This window comes from Corvus hawaiiensis, chromosome 4 (assembly GCF_020740725.1).
Source record: "Corvus hawaiiensis isolate bCorHaw1 chromosome 4, bCorHaw1.pri.cur, whole genome shotgun sequence".
NCBI lineage: Eukaryota > Metazoa > Chordata > Aves > Passeriformes > Corvidae > Corvus > Corvus hawaiiensis.
The window spans coordinates 66507356-66529260 of NC_063216.1; the positions used below are offsets into that span (position 1 = coordinate 66507356).

The 21905-nt window shown below is 36.5% G+C and overlaps 1 protein-coding gene across 4 annotated transcripts in view; it reads left to right on the forward strand.

Annotated features, from left to right (window-relative positions):
- The window catches only part of ATXN7L1 (ataxin 7 like 1), a 120607-nt gene that overhangs the window by 33682 nt on the left and 65020 nt on the right, over positions 1–21905 (forward strand). For 3 of the 4 annotated variants that reach the window (XM_048301507.1, XM_048301508.1, XM_048301506.1), the window contains exon 3: positions 4674–4778. The exons of the other annotated variant lie outside the window; for it this stretch is intronic. In XM_048301507.1, the coding sequence (XP_048157464.1) occupies positions 4674–4778 (105 nt within the window). The remainder of the gene's footprint in view (positions 1–4673; positions 4779–21905) is intronic. 4 annotated transcript variants of the gene reach the window in all.

The window sequence follows — 21905 nt, forward strand, 5'->3', positions numbered from 1 at the left end:
TTCTGCAGTGAAAGAATGTTTTAGATTATTTCTAGCTTGTGTTTTATTATACAGTGGGATGTAAATGATTATGAATTATATAATAATAGAGAAGGAACTTCATATAAGTCATCTGTCTTTGATTGTTACTAAAAATAATTCCTTTCTGTGTGTTATTGGAGAAGATAAAAAGTGGTATCTGACACCTGCCTTTTTATGTTTGTGCCACAATTTGCAGAAGCAACATTTTCTGTTGTTTCTATGTTATTTGTGTTTTTAATGCACATTTCACCAAATTTTCTTACAAAACTAAGTCATATGGCTACAGCTCTTTTTATTTGCAAATGTTAGTAATATAGAACCTACAGGCAGAAGTTGTATTCACTTTTCAAGTACCATAGCAAAGTATAGACAAAGTAATATTTTAAGATTTTAATCTATGAAAGTAATTTCAAACAGTCAGCATTTGCTGTCTCAGATTTCCACCTATACAGAATATCTTTCCCATGATATGGGCCACTTTTGCATCCTGTAAGTTCAGTAGCTCATTTTCAAGAAGGCTTTTGTCATTGATAGTATCAACGGGCACGGCTGTGTCAGCTGTGTTTCATTTTGAGTGGATGACGATTCAGAAGTGTAAGGAGAGAGGTATGTGTGGATGGACCTTCTGGAAAGTGTGTGGGTACTGAAAAATAAGTTACCACTTCTTTTTACCATCGACAGTCTACTTTGAATCTGCTGGAAGTATCTTCCAGTAAAATGAGGGGACTGTGATGGGGGCTGTGGAGTGCTTGTACCTTGCAGAAGGGCTGGGCAGCCCTTTGTGTCTCACATTTGTGTCTGTACTGACACACAGGGAACAAGCAGGTCACCATGCCAGTGTGCAGGGAGACATGCACACCGTGGTCACTTTGTTTCACTTTCAGGGGCTTGGCAGTTTTTGGTAGAAAATAAACACTCTTTGCAGTTGCTTTTCTGTCCCTCCTTGTTCTTTTTGTGCCTTGATAATTATTTCAGTACCATTTGATAGTCACTCACCTTATTCAATAATTACTGCCTGTCTTTTTCAGTGGTCTTTCCTCTTTCCATGAAGAAGTCTTTCCTGCGCTAGCTTTAGAGACATATTTTCTTCCCCAAAAGTAATCTTTTCTGAAAAGCTTATCACCATTGCTTCTGACTAAGCAGGCAGGGAGATGGGATTATTGCCTTTAGAAGAGTTTTTTGTTTGGAGAAGCTACTGTCTTTTTTTGTTGCACACAGAAGGTCCAAACTGTCAAATGGCTGCAATCTGATCTAAGAATGGTACCAGTGTCCAAAATAACCTTTCAGTCTTGGTTGCTTTGAGTAGGACATGGCAGCATTGAACTGTTCTTATTAAAAACAGAAAAACCTGTATGAAAATATATATAGCTGTTTATATTTTCTACTTTCTTTTAAATTTCAAATGTTCCTTCCTTTATTCATTGTAAATTCTCTGATCTGGATTGCATTTTGTAATATTATTACATCTAATAAAGTGTATCCCCAGTTGGAATTTGTAGCGAGCCAATATTAATATCTTGTGCAATTTCTGTTGAAAAGTAATTTATATGTAATGTGTGTATGCTTACAAATCATGAGTTTAATCATGAAAAAAGATTTCTGCCAATTTTATTAACATGAATACACTAAGAGAGGTAGTTGAACCTGCTTGGACTTGATGAATTTTCCTCTTTTAAAAACTCTTGCATAGTGAGAGTTTTAAGGAATCTTAAAAGTCTGAAAGATAGTTTTTAATTTAAGTTTTTTATCTATTCTGATTCAATAATAACAGTATAGTTCTGTGCTGTGATTCTTATTTTCAACCTTCAGTCTTGTATCCTTGAGATTCTTGGATTATTTTAAGTGGACTTTTGAGAGGGGGCTCATAACTTCAGTTCATACAGAAAACTCACCTTTACAATGGACATTGGCCCCTCCACTGGGCTATTTCTAGGCATCTGCAAAATGAAAAAACTTCCAAAGTGCTGCTTCAGAATGTGACTTACTCTGCACCTGTGCATCCTTTTGATGCTGGTGTGTCTCTCAGCAGCATTTTGGTGTGTTCTCCTACGTGTCTGTGCAGTTTCTTTGTGTATCAACCCATATGGAGTATGAAAAAAACCCTCAAATGGTGGTATTTACCTGTTAGGTGCAGTGGTGTTTGCCAGGGTAGTGGAGCAAGCTCGCGGGTACCAGGACTTTGCCTTCACTGCTCTCTCTCCTTGACAGTGCCTGGTGAAAAGGTAGATGGTTTTGTGATCCTGTGAACTAACCTGATTCCTTTTCCCACCTATGTCCTTGAATGGTTTTCACCAGTATTAATACCTTATGTTTTTTGTAATTTACTTCCTGTAGCAAGAAATCATAAAAATTCAGATTCAAACCCAGCCAAGCTTTAGATGCCTCAGAGCTGGACATGTTTTAAAGGTTAGGATACAGTCCTGTGAAGGTTAAATCAACTTAAAGAATTTCAACTGGAAAACAGTTGTAACTTTTGTGTTTGTGAAGGGCAAAGTCTATATGTTTTCATAAGAAGATTGTCACCGTACCTTTCAAACAACAGAAAAAGATATTTTGAGATGTTTTAACCATTTTTAAAATATTTAGTAACTGTACTTAAATGCATGTTTTTGAGCTGAGACTTTGTGTCAAATCATACCTAGAAGAAATACTCCTTTCTGTGGAACTCACAGTGCTGCTATTGGAAATCCGTAGGTTCTGATCAAAACTATCCAGCTAAGAATTGCCAATGTAAAATAATTTTTAAGATTGCTGACTTACCATATTAAAACAATAAATAAAATAAAAAGACCTGTTTTAGTGGCTGCTTAGGGTTTTGTTTATTTGTTTTACCAGTAAGGAAGATTTGATTCAACCAAACTTTGCACTTTTGGCTTTGCCACTACTAACACTAATTACACCGAGGGAGTTTATACCTCACCACTGGAGTTCTTTTAAATTTAGGCTGAATGTGTTGGTTGCATTCATCTGGCTGTACTGCATTTAAAGGCTTGGTTAGTGCAAGACCAGCACTGCAAAGGTGTCATGTCTGGTTAACCTTTCAACTGGATTTCATAGCCTTGTACAAGCAGTAAGAGAAAGGGGTTTGGTTTTCAGTGGATAAAGGAACAATTCACATCATATCATACTATGAAATACCTGCAGGTTGGTGAGGCTGATTTGTGCCCAAGAATTCTTGAGTGAGCCTCTTTGGATCTATTTGTGGTACTGCCTGTATTCCCATGAGTGTGATGTCCCGTTCCTCTGGGCTTTTTGGGAACTGAAGACATTATACACTTCATTGTGCCAAGTATTGGCATCATAAGCAGTGATGTTACCTACAGTGCCAGAGACCAGGGCAGAATTACTTGCGAAAGTAGTTCTAGGGCCAAAATAATTGCTTTGGTTAAGAACTAGTGAAATAAGGTACCTGCTTCAGTCAGTTTTTGAAAGAAATTGCTATTTTTTAGAAATGCGTGACTTACTGCAGAAGTAGGATTTAGTTTTTGATGTTTATCAATCACAGCTGCTGTTGTACGTTTGTCGTCTCAGTTTTCCTCCTGTTTAAAAGGCACCAGGTTAATATTTCAGTCTGCATTTGCAAGTTCTGTAATAGATTTCAGATGCTCCTGAATACCACTGAAATTTACGACATCTTTATTTTTATAATCGGAGAGGTAGTGTGATCTGTGGGGCCAGTACTTGGCATGGGGTTACTAATGCAGCAGCACATTCATTAACAACACTGAGTATGGTGACATGATCCCACTGAAATGCATAAAAGTGACTGGAGTTTTGTCCTCTTAAGCTGAGCTATGGTAGATGAGTATGTGTGCTTGTTCTTAAGTTATAGCAATGAAGAGTAGAACAGGTTACCTCACTTGTAATGTTGGAGTTCTGAGGGCTTCAGTTAGTAATTTAAGCCCATTTTACTCTGTCTGTAATGGCTTAAGAATGCATGTATTGCATTATGTGTTTCAGCTGAGAGGGACAAGTGCCTGTCATCATCTGACTGTACCTGTCTGTGGATTTCATTAAATTCCTCATACCATCCCCAAGAAATACCTCATTAACCAACTTTGTCTTTTCCCACAGTATTTGTTGGGGACAAACAGCAGGGTGTTGGAACTAGGGAAGGGCATTTGCACAGAATCAGAAATTTCATATGGCATGGCATCCTGGCTGTATTTTAAGCTGTAGGGTCTTTGACCTTGGTTACTATAACTAGCTTTTAAGCAGGAGCCTTTCTCAAGCAACTTATAGTCAAGCTTGGAATATTATAACTTGGAGCATAACCTATGCAACGTGTTTTCTATAAGGATCTTTAGGCAGAGATTTTTAAAACAATATTCCTTTGTACAGTATTCTGTACAGACCAGTACAGAAATCCTTATTCCACTTCTTGGCAGTGAGTGTTAAGAAAAGGTGTTGCAGTCTGTGTTCTGACTCAGACTGAGGGATAAGACTGCAGCATTAGTACAGGACCTTGAAATCCAAAAGAGGGAAAAAACATCTCTTTAACATAGTAAGAAGCTCTTATGGAGCAATGCATACATTTGCTTTGTATAAATTAATATAACAGTAATGGCCCTACAGTATTTTCAATTTTTTTTCTTAATATATATTTAAAGCATAATTTCTAATTCTTGTATATATTTTTAACTTTCCCACAGATATGCACTTATTTGGCCATTATCCAGCTCATGATGATTTCTATCTTGTAGTGTGCAATATCTGCAATCAGGTAGTCAAGCCACAGGTTTTCCAGTCACACTGCGGTAAGTGAATGTTTTCTTTCCTGAATTACAGTGCCAAACTGGCGTATGGCTCTCTTAAGAATCATTGCATACAATCATAACAGAGGCGTTGCAAATAGACTTTTCTGGTTATCTTGTGTTCTTTCCACAGAAAATACCAGCAGTGCCTTCAAATAAGCGTATTTCCTGTAGAGGAAGTTAAAGTAGTTATTCTAGAAGCTGAGCTTTTCAAGTTGAACTTGTCATCATAAATTAACCTGTTACAATAAATAAATCCTGTTAGTTAGGGACTAGCTAGGCTAAAACTATTATGATCTAACACTGGATTGTCTTTTCTCAAAGCTGCAAAGTGAGGTCTATGATGCTGATCTACATTAACTAGAAGTTGGATGTTATGGATTGTTTTCTGGTGGGATTCATGCATAACTATATATAGGGTATATTTTTATATTTATCATAATGTTTAATTTTTTACAAAATTGGCATTTTGAGACACATTTCTTAAATTAACATTTTTCAAGAGAATCTTGAGAAGCAGCAGACATATGCAGATATTCATTTCTCAATTTAGTATTACAACAACGAGATGACGATTTTAATGTTGACTCTTTGAAAGCAGAGTTACTCCAGTTAGAAATTTTTGGTATTGATTAACAAACTACTTTCAATTATTTCTGAAAAACTTAATCCCAAGGTCTGGTTTATTTATTACTTGTCTAGTTGTTTATTTGTTATTTGTTCAGTGATTTGTTTCTGTGGTGATTTTTTTTTTGTTCTTTTGTTTGGTTTTTTTAAGATGTACAAAGAGTGACTGGCATTGCTAGCTTTGTAGGAGGTTTAATAAAATTTAGTTAAATCAAAATAATTTGAAGGCGATTGCATAATAATGAAAGGCGGCTACTACTGAGGATGGAATCAATTAAATACATTAAGAAAAAGAATAGCCCAGATTTTACTTGTCTAAATACAAGTAAACTTCACAAATCCTGTACCTCTTTTAGTCTTTTTGACAACAAAGCAACTCAGTAATGGAAAAATGTAAGTGGGATGGACAGAAAAGTAGTTTATTTTCTTGAAAGATATTATTACCAGATTACTGGCTTGTGTTTGTATGGACGGGCTGCTAACAACCAACCAGGAGCAACTGCATTCATGTTGGGAGGCAGTTTTAAGACTTGCCCCAGCTTTGACCTAGATTGAAATAATTGTGAAAAAATGGTAATAGTGAAATACAGCTTTTCTATCCAGTGAATAAGAAAAGATCTGAAAGTATTTTCTAGGGTGAAAAGGGCTTATTAATTTAATGGTGGGGGCAGATGTTGATTTTAGTGTGTTAACAAGCCATCCTGCTATTTCTTTTCAAAATTTGTTTCTTGCCCTTAGTCTTACATGGTTCATTTCTGCCGAGCTTCAGGTATCTTAGGATTCTTTCAGTGAGTAACAGAAAAGCTTCTCTGCATATGGTTGTAGGTACAGTGGGTACATAAACATTGAACTCGTGCATCAATAGAATGTGCTTCAGGACAGAGGAACCTGTGGGAGGCCTTGCTGTAGCCTTCCATAGCTGTGCTCTTTCCTGGGCATGAACCTGCTTTGGTGAGCAGTGTGAATGTTGGTCCTGTTTTCATGTAGCACGCATATAGAATGATGTTACTTCTAGGTGAGAGTAAATTACTCTGTGTTAGAAAGGATTTTTGAGCTCTTTGTAAGTAGTATGTTGCCATCAGTGTTAGTGTAGTGCATGTAAACTACAAAGATCCTGTCTGTTACTGTCTGGTTTTCTCTTTTCTCCATTACTCCATTATTTTTGCTATTCCATTTACTTCATCTTCATTATACCAATCCTTTTACACTGGTTGATTGAATGTTCTGAATTGCTTGATTTAAGAGCCTAAGGCCAATAAAGACTTGGAAAAAAACTAGGTTGTGTTAAAAAACTCCCAGAGAATAGTTGACCAAAGGTCTTGAAGATTGTACTTAATCTAGTCAGACTTGTTTCAGGAAAGGTATACTGCAATATTGCTGAAAGGGGTGTGAAAGAGCTTTAAATATATAAATTATTTTGTTTTAAAGAAGAAACAGTAAAGGTATTATACTAAAACCATACAAAAGAAGTTTTAGAAGATAGAAGGTTTCTTCAAGGTCTCAAGAATTGTTGTAAAATAACTAATAATTTTCAAAAAATTAATCTGTTAAAAGTACACCATCTTGAGTATATGAAATGAATCTACTAATTTATAGTTGTTTTCATAAGAAATGAATAAGATTTAAAGAAGAGCTACACAGAGATGTTATTAATTGTTCTGAAGTTGCATTGTCTGGTTAGAAAATGCTAAAAATCTCCCATTAGAAAACACATCAACTATTAACTGCTTGTGATTGAATAATTTTTTGCTGGATGTGTTATGGTTCCAGTAGTCCATTGAGAAGGTCTGGACAAGGCCTCATTTGCGACATAGATTCTGGCTGCACAGAACTTTTCTGTAAAGCAGGAGTATTTGATTTTCTATTCTATTTAGAGTTTTGTCACCTTCAGACACATTCATTTTGGTGGATCAGTGTTTCTTTAATTAGAGGATGCAGCAGAATGCTTGTAAATTCAGTGATGCTGGGCATGTCTGTCAGTATACTTTGAGGTATTTTAGACTATCATATTTACCACAAAATGCATTATTATACATGTCTTGAATTGCAGCTTCAAAGTTGTAACATGGACAATGGAATGAGAAAGCATTAGAAGGCACTACTGGTTTTTTGGCTCTTGTAGGTTGTATCATGGGGAGTCTTTATTGCTACTGACAAGGACTTGTAGAAATCTATTCCAGAATCTCCCACAAAGTGTGGTTTGTTGCTAATATCCCTGGTAAGATCCAATCCATATCCTCTCAGTAAGAAATTAGGTCCATGCCAGGCACATGCTTTATGTTTCTAGGTTCCCTGCATTGTAACTTGAAGGTCTTGGCTTCGGAGCAGCAATGGAATGTTTTAGTTTAGCAAAGGTTTTTGTAACACTTCTCTTGAGCCCTTGCTGGCATCTGCCTTTCTCCAGAGCATAAGAAGACCCACTGTTTCATTTGCCTCTCTTTTCAGACATGTGGCAGCCATCCTTGTTGATGGCTCTGGAAAGTTGTGAAAATTATAGAGGCAGATGTTGTTTAACTTTTAAGGGTTTGATTCCAGGAATATCAAGCAGAAAAAAAGAAAAATCTGGTTATGGTTCAAGCTATTTTTAATGGCAGGCAGTGCATCATAGAACCTTAGGCAGTAGAAATCAGGAAGGTAAAAGAAGAGATCTGGCTAATTAGAGGACTGACTTGCTGGGCTTGAGAGCATATATAGTGAACACAACACGAAGTTTGCTGTTTCAAGGTAACATATCTGTTCTAGCCCCTAAGTCAGAGAAATACTGAGCTATTTTTAAGAGCAGTTTCACATCCTTGCATCTGCAGAATAAACATATACATTTGTAAGGATTAAACTATTCATTTATATATGATTTAAGCCCACCTGAAAGAGACTTGCTGTTATAGGCTGCTGGATAAACCATGTAAATCAAATAATTTCTTGAGGTTGTTCAGTATTATTGTGCTCTTAAAAAATAGTATGTCGTAATGTCATCAACAATAGGGTTGAAATAGTGGTATTTACTTCTGAAGTCATTTTTTTTTGAGTAACATAGTGGTAGAGTATCTTTGATTTGCTTTTTTTTTTTTAATGTGCAAACATGTAGTTGTATTTATCCCTCCACAAAGTAGTTTGAAATGAGAAGTCAGTCTCAATATGCAGCTTGTAGCATTCCTAAGTGTACTTGGCATGTGAGGAACTGTAGTTTTGATTTTCAGAAAATTTTAATTCTTTCTCAAATGCCAACCTCAATGAAGATCACTTATTGGAACATCAAAATATTGTACCATAGTACAATACTGAAATAGGATAATGTTCTTGCTGTTTGTTTAGGAGACTTCTAGGCTGGCAATCTATGCTTAACTCTGTCCCTATGACTTCTGTTAACTCCAGTTCTGTGTCATTGTGAAATACTGGTGAAGATGGCACCCTGTGCCATTTCCCAGGAGACATTTTCATTTTTCTTAGTCCCCAGAAAGATTAAAGCTTCATATTCTTATACTGCATTGTCCTTTACTAGACTGAAGAGCATCAGATACAGTTCTGGTTATTTTTTTTAATGTTTTGTACAGTAATAGTCTCATTTCTTTGGTCTTTCCCATTTAAAAGGAAAATCTCTCATAAAAGGTAGCTGTGGCACAGTGAGGTTCAAGCAGTGTACACTTTTAGAGACCTTGTCAAGACATCTTGACTTTTGTTGGAGGAAACAAATTAATGATGGGAAAGTGTTAAAAAAAAAAAGTTGGGAGGAGGGAGGGAAGAGGTGAATTAGCCAAGCTAAATAGTGCTGCTTGGTAAAACAATAGGAGCAGTATAACCATCAAAGAACGCTTCCACACATGCTCTGGAACAGTTTCCAAAGCTGTGGATGGTATCTTAATGAATTGAATAGTTAAGATCCCCATTTGATGAAGTTGTATCATACAACTCAGAGGAAACCAATTTTGCTTCATCAAGGAGAAATGTCCACAAAGACCTCTATTTTGTGCTGATTTCTTTACTGGAGGCTCATTGATCCTGCCTGTCTGTAACGTTCTTCTAACAGGCTTCAAATTAAGAAGTAGAAATTCTTATTCCTTAAAAAAGTAAAAAAACCTATACTTGGTTTTCATTACTTGTGAGTTAGAAATCGTTGGATTAGTATCTTCATGTCATCCTGTAAGTTGCAAAGGGATATTTCTGTTTTATCCTTTCATTTGGCTGTGTGTCATTTAAAAGAAAAACAAACTAGAAAGTAATGGAGCACTGAAGAATATAAATAAATTATTTTCCCTTCTGTATCATAATTATTTTCCTGAGAGAGGTTATATATTTTGAATTACTCAGACTAGCTATTTTACATTGTGCTAGTTGTGTGTTACAATTTAATGAACCATGGTTAAAGACAAGAAGGGTGAACTTCAGTATGAATAAGAATTATTTGCTTTCTTAACACTAGCTTGAACATTACTAGTTAGCACCTTTCTTGCGTAGGGATTTTGGTAGAGGTGTCAGTGTCACATTTGACAGATTATTCTGGTTTTATATTCTCAATTATTCAATACCTTGTTTTTTATTAAATACAAATGTTTGGGGGTTTGTAATTGTTAATATTTTATTCACGGCACTTGACCTTTTGTCAGAGGCACTTTTGTGCCCTTAAAGGGCAATGACATTTTGAGTCGTTCTCCTTCTGTTACTGCAATTTTCTTTTTTCATAGCCTTGTCAAAACTTGTTCTATGATATCATTATTGATTAAATAACTTTATACTTGTCACATGTTTAGGTTTCACTGCGTAAAAGAATTAAAATAATAAAAATTGGTCTTGTCCCTACAGCTTTTTTTTCCAAAATGGAAACAGTAGCAGCTAAACAGACAAGATTCCAAGTTTTTCTTTTGGTAGGGGTGGGGACAGAGGGAAGATGGAATTGAATGTTTTATGTATCTTATATGTACATTTTTATTTATGTGATGGCCTAGGATACTCTGATTTTGTCTGACACACTAATTTCCATTGCTCTAAATTGGAAATCCCTTGTTTCTGAAAAAAGTTTCAGTAGCTTTACAGTCTTTCTATCAGAAATCTTGTTCTCAAGACAAAAGCCAGCAGCATAAACCTCTGTCTTCTGCCAGTGATCAAAATCTAAGCTGTAGTTCCTGCAATGGTGCCTGTGCGTCTGTCATGTTCACATCCTTGTAAGATTTCCAAGTCCAGCATAATGGCAGACACTGTGAAACTGGGGTCACCAGCTATCTTTTGCACCATTCTTGGAGTAGTCCAATAGTACATTCCTGTATGGACCATCCAGGCTGAGTGACTATTACCCATTAAGAAGCAAAACTAAACCAGCACTCCTTTGAATTATCTTTTTCCTTACATATTCTTGTAGTGACATATTTTTAGACGGTCAGCAATTCTTGAGACTCTGAATAGGTACAAAAACGCAAATTCTGCCTTTGTTTATTCTGTTACAAAATCTTGCTTTCTTTATATGCTAACTGCTAATAGAGTCTGGCCAGATGCAGAAAAGCACTTAGCTGCACAAAAGGCAATCAGCTGACATTTCAATACTTGATTCAAATGCTACAATGAAGAAAAATCCCTCATAGATGCTTGTATGTGTGAGAGTGTTGGTCACCTCTGTATTGGCTACTGTGCTCATTCAGGACTGGAAACGGTCCTGGGCTTTTTTATATTTTCACTGAAAGATAGATTGACAAGATGATGTTCATTCAAGAAAAATAATGACAACAAAATCCTGTCTTCTCTGTACTTACTTGTCCGGGAAGCAAGAGATTTTTATTTAGTAACCTTACTACCTAGGAGCTATTCTCTCACCTTCCACCTCCTAAGAGAGGAAAACAGGCCCTCCATAACCCAGGCTAAAGCAAGACAGCATATGCTTTTTTGCAGCAGAGACGTATCAGACAAAGCGAACCTGAATGTAGAAAGTAACACCAAGATCAAAGGGACGGACTGTGATGGGACTGAAAAATGTGCATCTGATGTTCAGAACAACAGCAACATAATATGTCTTCACCTTGCAGGTTGCTGAGACCTGCTCAAGGCTCGAAGGAGTTTGTTGTGCTTTCTTTACTTAGTCTAGCATGTGAATTAAAAGTGGAGCTGTGTTCAGACCTGCTGACCTGCTTCCTTAGAAGCAAGTAGCACAATATTGAATAGGGTTGGCTTTTTTTGGTATTTTCTGCTTTTTGGTATCATCCTGCTGCTTCAATTGCTTTCTTTCTTGTTACTAATTCATCGTCAGTGACAGAACCCAGAACAGGGAAGTTCAGATATGATACACGAAGAGTTACAAGGTCAAGAAGTGGTGTAAGTAAGAAGCTGACAACTTCCCACAGATAACTTGGCCTTGGGTTGATGTGTCAATAATTGAAAATTTCTTAATTCAAAAGATTCTTTGAATGACAAAGCAGGAACTCTTCAGCACTTTGAATTTCAAAGGGTTTTGCATTGGAGAGCAGTAAGTATTTAACGAGAGAATACATTCAGCAGTTAACAGAATGCCACTCGTATGCAGTTGCTATTCCGCATAATAACCTGCACACCCTCCCCCTGTTTCTGGTCCTGTGCATGAAATTGAAGTCTGGAAGTGAGACATCAATTAATTGTCTTTTCCCTTGATGTTTTCTATTAAGTTCTTTACAGTGCCTTGACTGTGCTGTAATTTTACAATGCTGATCTTAAATAAACCCACATAGGAAGGAGATTGAAAGAGTAATAATGACACTGGGCTTTTCAGTGCACTGGAAGTCTTATTATTCTAGTTTACATGTAATCCCTATCACTATAAATTAACTTATCTCTTTCACATCGTGTATTCATTGATCGTATTTGATTAGTGAACCTTTTTGTACTTTTTTACTTCGGATAAATTGTGGTAAAGGATGCAGTACAAACTTGAACTGGGTGTTGTCATGGCAGTGATGGGCGATATGTATCACATGTAATTTCTTTCAGTCAAGATTTTAATAGAGTTGTAGTTTTAAATAGTAACCAATAAGGATTTCTTTTAAGGAGTGTCCATTAATAGAACTCAGCTGTTGAAGGTTGACTGTAGCATTAGGCTTAAGTTTAATCTCCTACATACTATAATTTACAGGGCTGTGTTTAGTGCATCAGTCTTTCGGCTGCTTCATTGGTGGAGGGATGGGGGTTGTGATAGTGGGAGAGAGGAGAGAAGTGTAGTGAAAATTTTCTGTCATAATCTGTAAAAATCTGACAAAATTAAAATTTGGAGTATTCAGCTTGAAGTCTTCCATAACGTGTCTTACTGAGTAAGGTGGATGCTTTCTATCTTAGAGAAGGAGTGTTTTTAAAAATAATTTTTAAAAGACTTTATGGTCCTATTCCCAGACAAAGTCCAAAACAGAATTAAGAGCTTTTTGAAGTCACTGTTGGGAAGTGTTTTGGTGAGTAAAGGATAAGCAAGATGAAAATCCTTCTTATATCAAATTGTGGTGTACTATAAAGAGAGAAAATTTGAAATGGAACCTAAATTTGCAAAAGACCCAAATAACAAGTCATTGCTTCTTCACTGCATTCAAAAGTATTGGAGTGTTAAGAGCCCGTCTTGTCTCTCTGTTATCTCTTTGTACTTCCTGCATGTGATTAGACAAAGAAGATGTGGTAGAGTTTTTTGTGTGGGATGTAGGATTTTTTGGTAATAGTGTTTCACTTTGCATGTGTTACAGAAGGTAATTAACATTTGAATTAGCCACTACCAAATATTGTAAGTTCCATTTCAAGTCTGTAGAAGTCATGTCTGCATATAGCCCTCCCCACTTACCATGACTTTTAGTAGTTGCCTCAGTATTTTGGGTTTAGTTAATTTTCTGAACGTAGCCATTTCTACTGTGTTATCATTTAGCATTTTCTTTTAAAGCATATCACAAGTCTAGGAATTTCTTACTGTCCTTGTATTAAAATTTTTCTGTAAGCTGGCTCATAAAGTTGATTCCTATATATTAACTATTGGGCTTTTCCTTGCATAAGGAGTAGCACTTTTTTGGGGTAGTGTCTCCTCTGGCAGCTGAACATCTCCTGTGCCATGAGTTGTGGTTGCTGAGCCTGCAAGTGAGGTGACAGGTGGGGCTGGAGTTGCAACTCCTCTTGGGCGTACTTCAGAGCTGGAGAACTGGGCCTGGGAGGAGGTTGGATGACCCCAGAACACAGCTGTGGCACTCACAGCTGTCTTGTTATGCACACTGCTGAGTGGAAAGAAAACTGGAATGGCAGTTTATTAGGTTCTGGAAGTACTGCTTCTGAGAGGCTGAAGTGCTTCTTTCCAGCAATGTTTGTGTTGCCTTTCCTAACATCTACGGGCCACTTGGGGTGTAGTGGGTAATACAAAAGTCCATTGGCACGCAGGCAGATGGCAGGGTAGTCTTATGTCCTTGTTAATAGATGTGCAATGGACAGCAACTAAATTAAATATTGGGATGTATTTCAAGAACTTTTTTTTTTTTTTTCAAGCTGGAATTAGTTACATTAAATACCTTTCATGAAGAAATTATTTTTTTATTCGGTGTTTAAAAAAATCTCTTATTTTTAGTACAGGGAAATCTCACCTGTGAGAAACTCACTAGTACAAGGTTTGCAAATTACTTTTCCCACAGTTTTCAGTAGTAATATTTATCCTAGACTTTGTATACCTGTTTAATTTTTAAAAATATTTATTCTTGCTTATTTTAATGGGTTTTTTTTTTCATCTAGTATGCAAACATGTTTGTCACAGCCCCATGTTTAAAATCTATTGAGTTCTGTTTATTTCATTGTAATAATAGTACACAGCCTCTTGGTACCTGACTAGTGCCAAATCTATTCAAAACATTTTATTTGTGGGCATACAATACTGTACTTAAAGTTCTCATCATTTCAAATATATCTGAAGCTCCTTGTGTTTCCCATTTCATACTGCTGTAGTGATTCATATAATTATCTTAATGGCTTATTGCTATTATCTTTAACTGGTGATATTAATGTAATAATTGTCACATTAAAATGTAAAATACTGAATTAGGCCTTATTCTAAAACGTGTTTTATTATTACAGGTAGGTTAGGCACACTGTAGGCTTCAGTTTTCAAAATATTTTTTTTTTGCATTCATTTAGATAGATTAAAAATCATATTATTCATGATTCAGTGAGAGAACTGTTTAAAGTGTTATGCAAATAATGATGGACTACTGGTTCACCTTATTGAGTGTGTATTTTCATTATGATTAATTTTCAAATACTTGATTTAGCTTCCTGCACCAAAACCTACCTATTGTTAAGATGTCTGAATAAAATTTAGAAGAGTTGCCTCACCAACTATTTGTGTTTGTGAGGTTAGTGATGCTGTTAACTAGGAACATTTTCTTTGACTAGTGTTCTGGGAAATAACATACTTTTCCACCCACTTTTTTTTTGGGCAGACTTCTTGTTTCTGTGAAATACTCTTTTATCATGCCTAGCATCTGCTCTGCAACCAGGGAAGTATAACGAATAGCATACTTACATAAAATATCAAGCATTACATGTGAGAAATGTGTTTAAGGCAAGCAATAATGTATCATTATTTCATACACTTGCTTTCAGTTCATTCCATCTGTCTTATAAGGTATTCTTTTCATGAGTATGTAATCAATGTTGTGCTTTATTAATTGGGTAACTAGAGAATTTTGATTTTTTTAAATTTTTTAAAAATTAAATGTAGTTTCAGGTTTTAAGTTTGAGATTGGTGATTGAAAATCTATTTCACTTTTTAATTCAGTTGGTTAGGATTGACAGGGAAGAGTCTCTTTTCAGTGCCACTTCTACCTTAAAATATTGAAGCAGGAATACATCTGTGCAAGCTGAAATTTGGACCAGTAATTGGCCAACAATACTATAAAGGTCTATACTGATTATAGGTGACTCAGACGTATTTAGTTTGTGTGTCATGTTGACAGGACTGCAGGAACTGTGGAGACCAGTGCATCCTTGTGTGTTCTTTAAGCTTTCTCAATCTTGTGGAAGTACTGTGCATGTCCTAATGAGTCTGAAGACAAGTGTTTCTCATTCTGTGATTCTACATAGATGAAAACTGTAAGATATGAGTGGAAGTAATGCTTTTAAATCTGGCTAGGACAACAAAGGATTAGTTTGCAGTTTAAATAAATCTTTGTGTCACTGTCTAATACCGGATGTATGTAGCAAGAATGCTGAAGGAGCAGTAAAAGTTTCAGCATTTCTGCATGGGCAGGAAAGGCATAGTCAGGACCAGACAGATAAAGCTGTGAAGAAGAGCACAGTGCAGAACTGCACATTTAGTTAGATGAGTATAGAAATGGTGCAGCAAAAAAGGAAACCTTGAAAAGAAAAATCTGGTATTTGTCACTGTGCTGCTAAACAATTCTGTTGACACAGTGTGGGCTTTTTGAACCTAATGGAAACTTGAGAGCTATGGAGTCCCTTGGAAAGGATTCTTAAAACTTTAAAACTTAGCTGTACACTGTGTGAAGAAATACCTCATTTTTTGGTTTGTTTTTGAACCAGCAACAATCAGTCATTTCCTGTCCGTGTTCATAATAAATGTACACCATAACCCTCCTCTGTCATCACTCATCCAGTTTGACAAGTCTAAATTGGTCTAATTGTCACTTGTGGAAACTCCCGATGTCTTTCCTATGTGTTTTTATATCTTGCCTAACTCATCTAAACCATTTTGAAGGGAGGGAAGCAGTGGCATGATGTGCTGTATTCCTTGCCTAACGTTTGGTTTGCCTTTGTGACCACCACAGATCATTAAGATGATAATGTCATAGAACTGTAACAAGACCAGTGTTTCATTACTGTGTAATAATAATTGAAAGACCATAATTTTATATATAAAGTGAAGATCATTTTCTTCTTCCATGTCTGTCACTTTACGTTTCCCTACATTGATTTCATTTACTATTTTATTACACTGGTCAGTATTAGGTCTTTTTGCAATCTGTTGATTTTAATCTTTAGTACTCTGAGTAATTATATACCAAAAATCTTGTTCTCTCACTAACCACCACCTTTTTTCAATCATTTCTGGATATGTTGAATAGTTCAGGCACTAATACAGGCTCTTGCTGCATGCCATTGCTAAATTCTTTCTTTGAGGACCATTTTTGCCTTCTTTTCCTTGGCCTGTCAGTAGTTCTATAGCCTTTGGGTGAGGGTTGCAACCTTCTGTTCTGTCTCAACATCAGGTATCTTTACTTTAAGAGATGTGTATACACGGCCTCGTTTCACTTGGATGTTTAAGTAGACTGTGTCAGTTGGATTTCCCTTGTCCAAGCCACTAGTTCAGTTGGAAATGGGTTTTCCAAGTACTTTGGGGCATCTGGACCATAAAGATAATTTTTGTCATGACTATAAACAAAGCAAAGTTTTATTTGTGCACAAGTTTCTATGTTTGTGTGTGCATTTCTGTAGGTATTCACATATATTGCCTGACCTGTCCATTGCACCCCAAATGCAGTTGTAGCCTTAATTCTGAAATAACTACTAGGGAGTGGTTTATTGCCACTTCCTGGGTAGATGCAATTGGTAAAAGAACAGGATTTTTTTTCCTATAGCTTGCTGAAGAAGAAAACACAGAGGTTTTTCACATTAAAAAATGGCTTGAGCATAACTGATTTTTCTCTCATTTTCTTACCAAAATAATTTCCATGCCCATAGAGGTGAACTGTTGCACTTGGCCTGAGGTAAAATCTCTTTTGAGAGAATGGAAAAAAAAACCCCAGAGGAAATGAAATTTTAAGTCTGCAAAATTATTTCTGTTCCTTTAGCCACTAGTGTGGTGATTAGAACAGTAAATGTGCAGTGTGGGACATTCTCTTTACACTTTTCTTCCCAAATCTGAGGGGAGTTGAATCAGGGCACCTTAAGCAGGCTACCTGGTGTTGATAGGTGTTTTTTCTCCTTTCCGTAAAGAAATGCTAATGAAAATTGGGGCATCTCATCTGCCAGGGAGTGGTGGAACAATTCTGCTTTCGAGGCTTTGCCTGCTTCTCCAGTTGCATGTTTTATATGGAAAAGGAATGCAAAGGATTGAGAGGAACAGAATCACCTGCAGACTGAGGGCTTCTGCTACTGGAAAACACAAGTTCCAGTCCACACTGATTTCTTCTTTCCTTTTGGTGATTTATTTTGCATAAAATTACAGCTGTTGAACAGAATAACAGGGCAAATTCGTCCCTAACTTTGACAAGTAAGATACTTGGCATCTCATGGCAGGGTAAGGTTAGAAATAAAGGCAGTTACAGAATTGTCAGAGAATCGTATATTGATACTTGACGGGGAAAAGCCGTATTATATCAGCTGCTTTGTTTGCTGGTCCAGTGATAACTACTGATGTGTTGTGCATATGAGGTAATTTTGAGGACAGTCCGAATGCTCAGGTAGCAGTTACTAGCAGTGAGTTGGTTGGCAAAGCCTGAGCATTCCCTTATAATTCCATTACATCATTCATGTCTAGGTGGTCCAGTAGAGAGCTATGGGCCATACATACACTGAGTTAAATATTCCCTAACATATGGCATCATAATAGTACAGGGTAAAAAACATAATAGTACAGGGTAAAAAAACAAACCACAATGAAAAATGAGGTACCCTTTATATTGTCTCCCAAAAGCAGCAGAAGGAGGTGCATACAGCTGTTACACATAATCCTAGTACCAGAGTTCACATGTTCTGGCTTAGAATCCTGGGAGTCATGAAAACTTCAACTAGTGTTTGTAAGACAGACTGGGAAGTACTGGAGTATTTTGGCCTTTCTTCTCTTCCATGTCTCAGATCCCTACAGCTCCATAAGCATTATCTGGCAGACTGGAAATAAATTAGCTCAAAATTAGCCTGTCTTTGCGTTTGAAAAGGGACAAGAATGAAAGGTCAATGGCAATCCTGCAGCAAGGAACGAACTTAGCAGGGTTTGGGCGTTTTTTGTGGGAGCTAGGAAGAGAGGCAGATCAGGATATTTGCATATCCAGTCCATGTTACATTCACAGCTTTCACTCTAGTGTATTTTCATAAATTAGAGAAACGAAACCACATAGACTGGACTACCATGTCTCACAGACAATAGTAGTTTTGAGATCACTATAATATTTATTCAGCCATCCTCCAATTTAGGATTTCTTAGAAACAGACAGTTGAAAAGATTTTATCTTATGGTTAGCATGGGTCAAGGGAAGATACTTGCCTATGCATGCTCTTAGGTTGTTCCTCTTCAACACTTCGTGCCAGTATTTATCCACATGCTTTCCTGCCTTCCCATGGTGATTCTGTTAGCGCTCAGAGCGAATAGCTGGAGGGAGGCGTAAGGGAACAAAGCTGAATTGTTGCTTCTGCCCTAATTTGAGGATCCCCAGTCATCTTGAACTTGTGAGTGGCCTGTTCTCGCTCTGTGTGATGAAAAGTCAAAGTACAAAGGCAGATTTTGGGAATGCAGGCAGGAAGGAGTGAATTGTCTTTCTTCTTTGCATGTTCAGATCTGTGTCAGTGAAACCTGGCAAAGCTGACTTCAGCCTCTTGTGCTTTGCTTTCATCTGCAGAGGGATCCAAGTTACTCAGTATCCCCTGTGCTAGCACAGTTTTATTTCCAGGTGCTTATCTTGTGATGCAGTTACATGAAGGAATTACAAAGTTGTTGTCAGCATTTGTACCAGAAGCACTCCCTAAGAAGATAACTCATGTTTAATTTTGTATTTTAACTCACGGGTTTAAAAGTGACAATTCTATCAAGATAGTATCACTGAGATGAAACAAAGTTCAAATAAAGGATACATAGAGCTTCAAGTACCACATTTTAAAAAGAGAGCTATAGAAACAAATTCATTCCACTGAGCACTTAAATCCAGCTAGTTTAATGGAAGACTTTAACTATTGTTCATTGACATTTTGCTCCATAGTTGCATTTTATAAAACAGAAATATTTTCAGTTTTTAAACTTAGTTTAATGTCATTTTAGTAGAATTGCCTAATATCTTGCTTTTGTTGTTTTAAACTTTGATGTTTAATGTAGGGTTAGACTGACCATTTTTTTCTTCCCTAAAACATACATATAACACAAAAAAGAAAATACAATGTTATTATTTTCTTTAACACTTAGAGAATTATCTCTCTGAAAATTCTGATTAATGGGAAGAGAATGTATGAATGCCAGTTGACTCTTGGCAGTCAGAGTTGCATAATATCAACTGCTAAACAGGTAAAGCAGGTGGTGTTTTTACGTGTGTATGATCTAACAGAACTGCCTCCTCTGTTGCGGCAGCACATCGTACCTTCCCTTTGCAGCCTTTCCTTCTTTAGCTCTGGCAAATTGCAAACTATGCTCCACTCGGATCTATCCAGACAGGATTTTGAGGGGTCCACTCCTACTTTGATTTTTTGAAAAACTATTACAACCTTCATAGCTTCAATTAACATAATCGTCTGAAACTTGTGTGTGTCTGTGTAAGAGTCAGCTAGCTGCAGATCTAACCTGGATATTTTACATCTATGAAGGAAATTAATGCATAAAGTGTAGCTTAACTCAGCATTATAAGGCGTACTTTGGAGTTGTATGAGATGCTAAGGTACCATTTGCTCCATGATCTTGTGTTTTTCTTGTAAATTTTATGGCAGTCATTTTGTTTTCTTAGGTTATTACAGGATCTGCGTAAAAAACTGAAGTTAATGTTTATTTATGAAGTCTAAGTTGTGAGCTATTTCATCACAAGTAATGTTATGGAGCAGTTCAAGCAACAAACATCTGAAGATGCTCATTCAAATACGTCTTTATCTCTTCTAGAACTGGATGTCATACAATATGGTGTCTTTTTTGATACATATGTGTCTGTGAAGCTGATAGAATTGATGTTTGTTTTACTGCCAGTAGAAAACATTAAGTAAGTGCAGGGAGTTGTGACACAGGAAGGGGTCAGACCCTTGCTTCATTCAAAGAGGAAGCTGCTTGCTCCTCAGTATTTGTGTTGCAAATTGTTCCAGGCTTTTAAAGGCTCTATTTCACCCTGCCTGACCCTTCTTTTTTTTTTTTTCCTTTCTTTCCCTTTCAAGTAGGATTCTTTTTTTAGTGCAATTCACATAAGACATTTGCACTGGATGAAACAGCATCATTGTTGACCTAAGCCGGTTTTACTTGTTATGCTTTGCCTTTCCCATTTTCTGATATGTTTCACTTTAAAGCTCAGCTTCAGCTGACCCACACAGATCCATCCCAATTGGTTTTTTAAATATTCCATTTAACAGTTAGTTTTAGGAATGTCAGTTTGTTCTTAAATAATTGAACCCTCTAAGTGGAAGCAGAACCATGGTTATAGCACAAGCATGTTACGTTGTGCAGGTAGTAGCTGACTTCTTTGAGATCACCTTGGTTAGCAGGATTTATACTGATCTTATGTGGGAAAAATGGCTTGGGGATTCTAAGTCTGCAAAGTTTCTGCCAAGAACCTCCATGTAACTTTTCTAAAATTTGAGAGGATAAAGTGTGGTCAATGTAACATTAGCTAATTCTACTTTTTATGCAATTAGAAACTGCAGTTGGGTATCTTAACTGTCTCATTCAGATCACCTGAAGATATTCCTGGGAATTTTGAAACATTGTCTGTTTTTATTGTTATTAAAAGAAAAAAGTATACATATTTTAAAGAATTTAAATTCTGCTTTTTAAACTAAGAACAAGAAGTTTCTTTAGATCATCTAGAAATATGCATGAGAAGTTTTGCTGGGTAAAGCTGTAATAATTAATAACTTGTTTAAATTGAAGAATAACAGCCACAGTAACTATAGGAAGCTGTACTATGGCTTAAAATATTTGATTTTCATGTAAAAAGGAAGAATGATGAAAGTTTGAGAATCAGTATTATTACAAAATTTAAGATTTTATCATGTGGGCTTTGCACATATTGTCATGTGGAATGGACATGGAGACCTGGGCTTAATATTCTTTAGATGAATACAGCATAGACATCTATGTGTAAGAAACTCATTCAGTATTAGCTTTACAAAAGGAAAGTAAAGGGAATTTTCGTAAGATTACACTGACATTTAGCAGTTTATTTTAATTATATTAAAAAAATACTACAGGAGGAAAAGCTGAGCAACGTTATTTGTTTTACTGCCCTATTTCTTTCCCTGCAATACAAGAGTATCTGTTTCACGTTCCCTGCAAGTGTTCCCTGGTATGCAGTGCCTCCCCCACACTGTGGGACTGAGCTGGCCGAGCAGCGCCTCTCCCCATTAGTCATCACTGCCTTCCCTGGTGCTCTGTGCGGGAAAGTAATTCTTTAAAGCAGTTGCTCCTAGTTCATTTTTTTAAAGATTATTTCATAATGCATCATTGCTGTAGTACCTTCTTGTATGGACCAAATCTCTGTCACTAAGCACAGGCATTTTTATATGGAATGAAAAGATACACTGCAAATAAATCACTACTTATTTCCTTTAATCTAGTTTCCAAATTGTTTGACTTTTGCCATTCAAACACAGCTTCCATTCATGTGTTTGGGAAGCTTTTGAAAG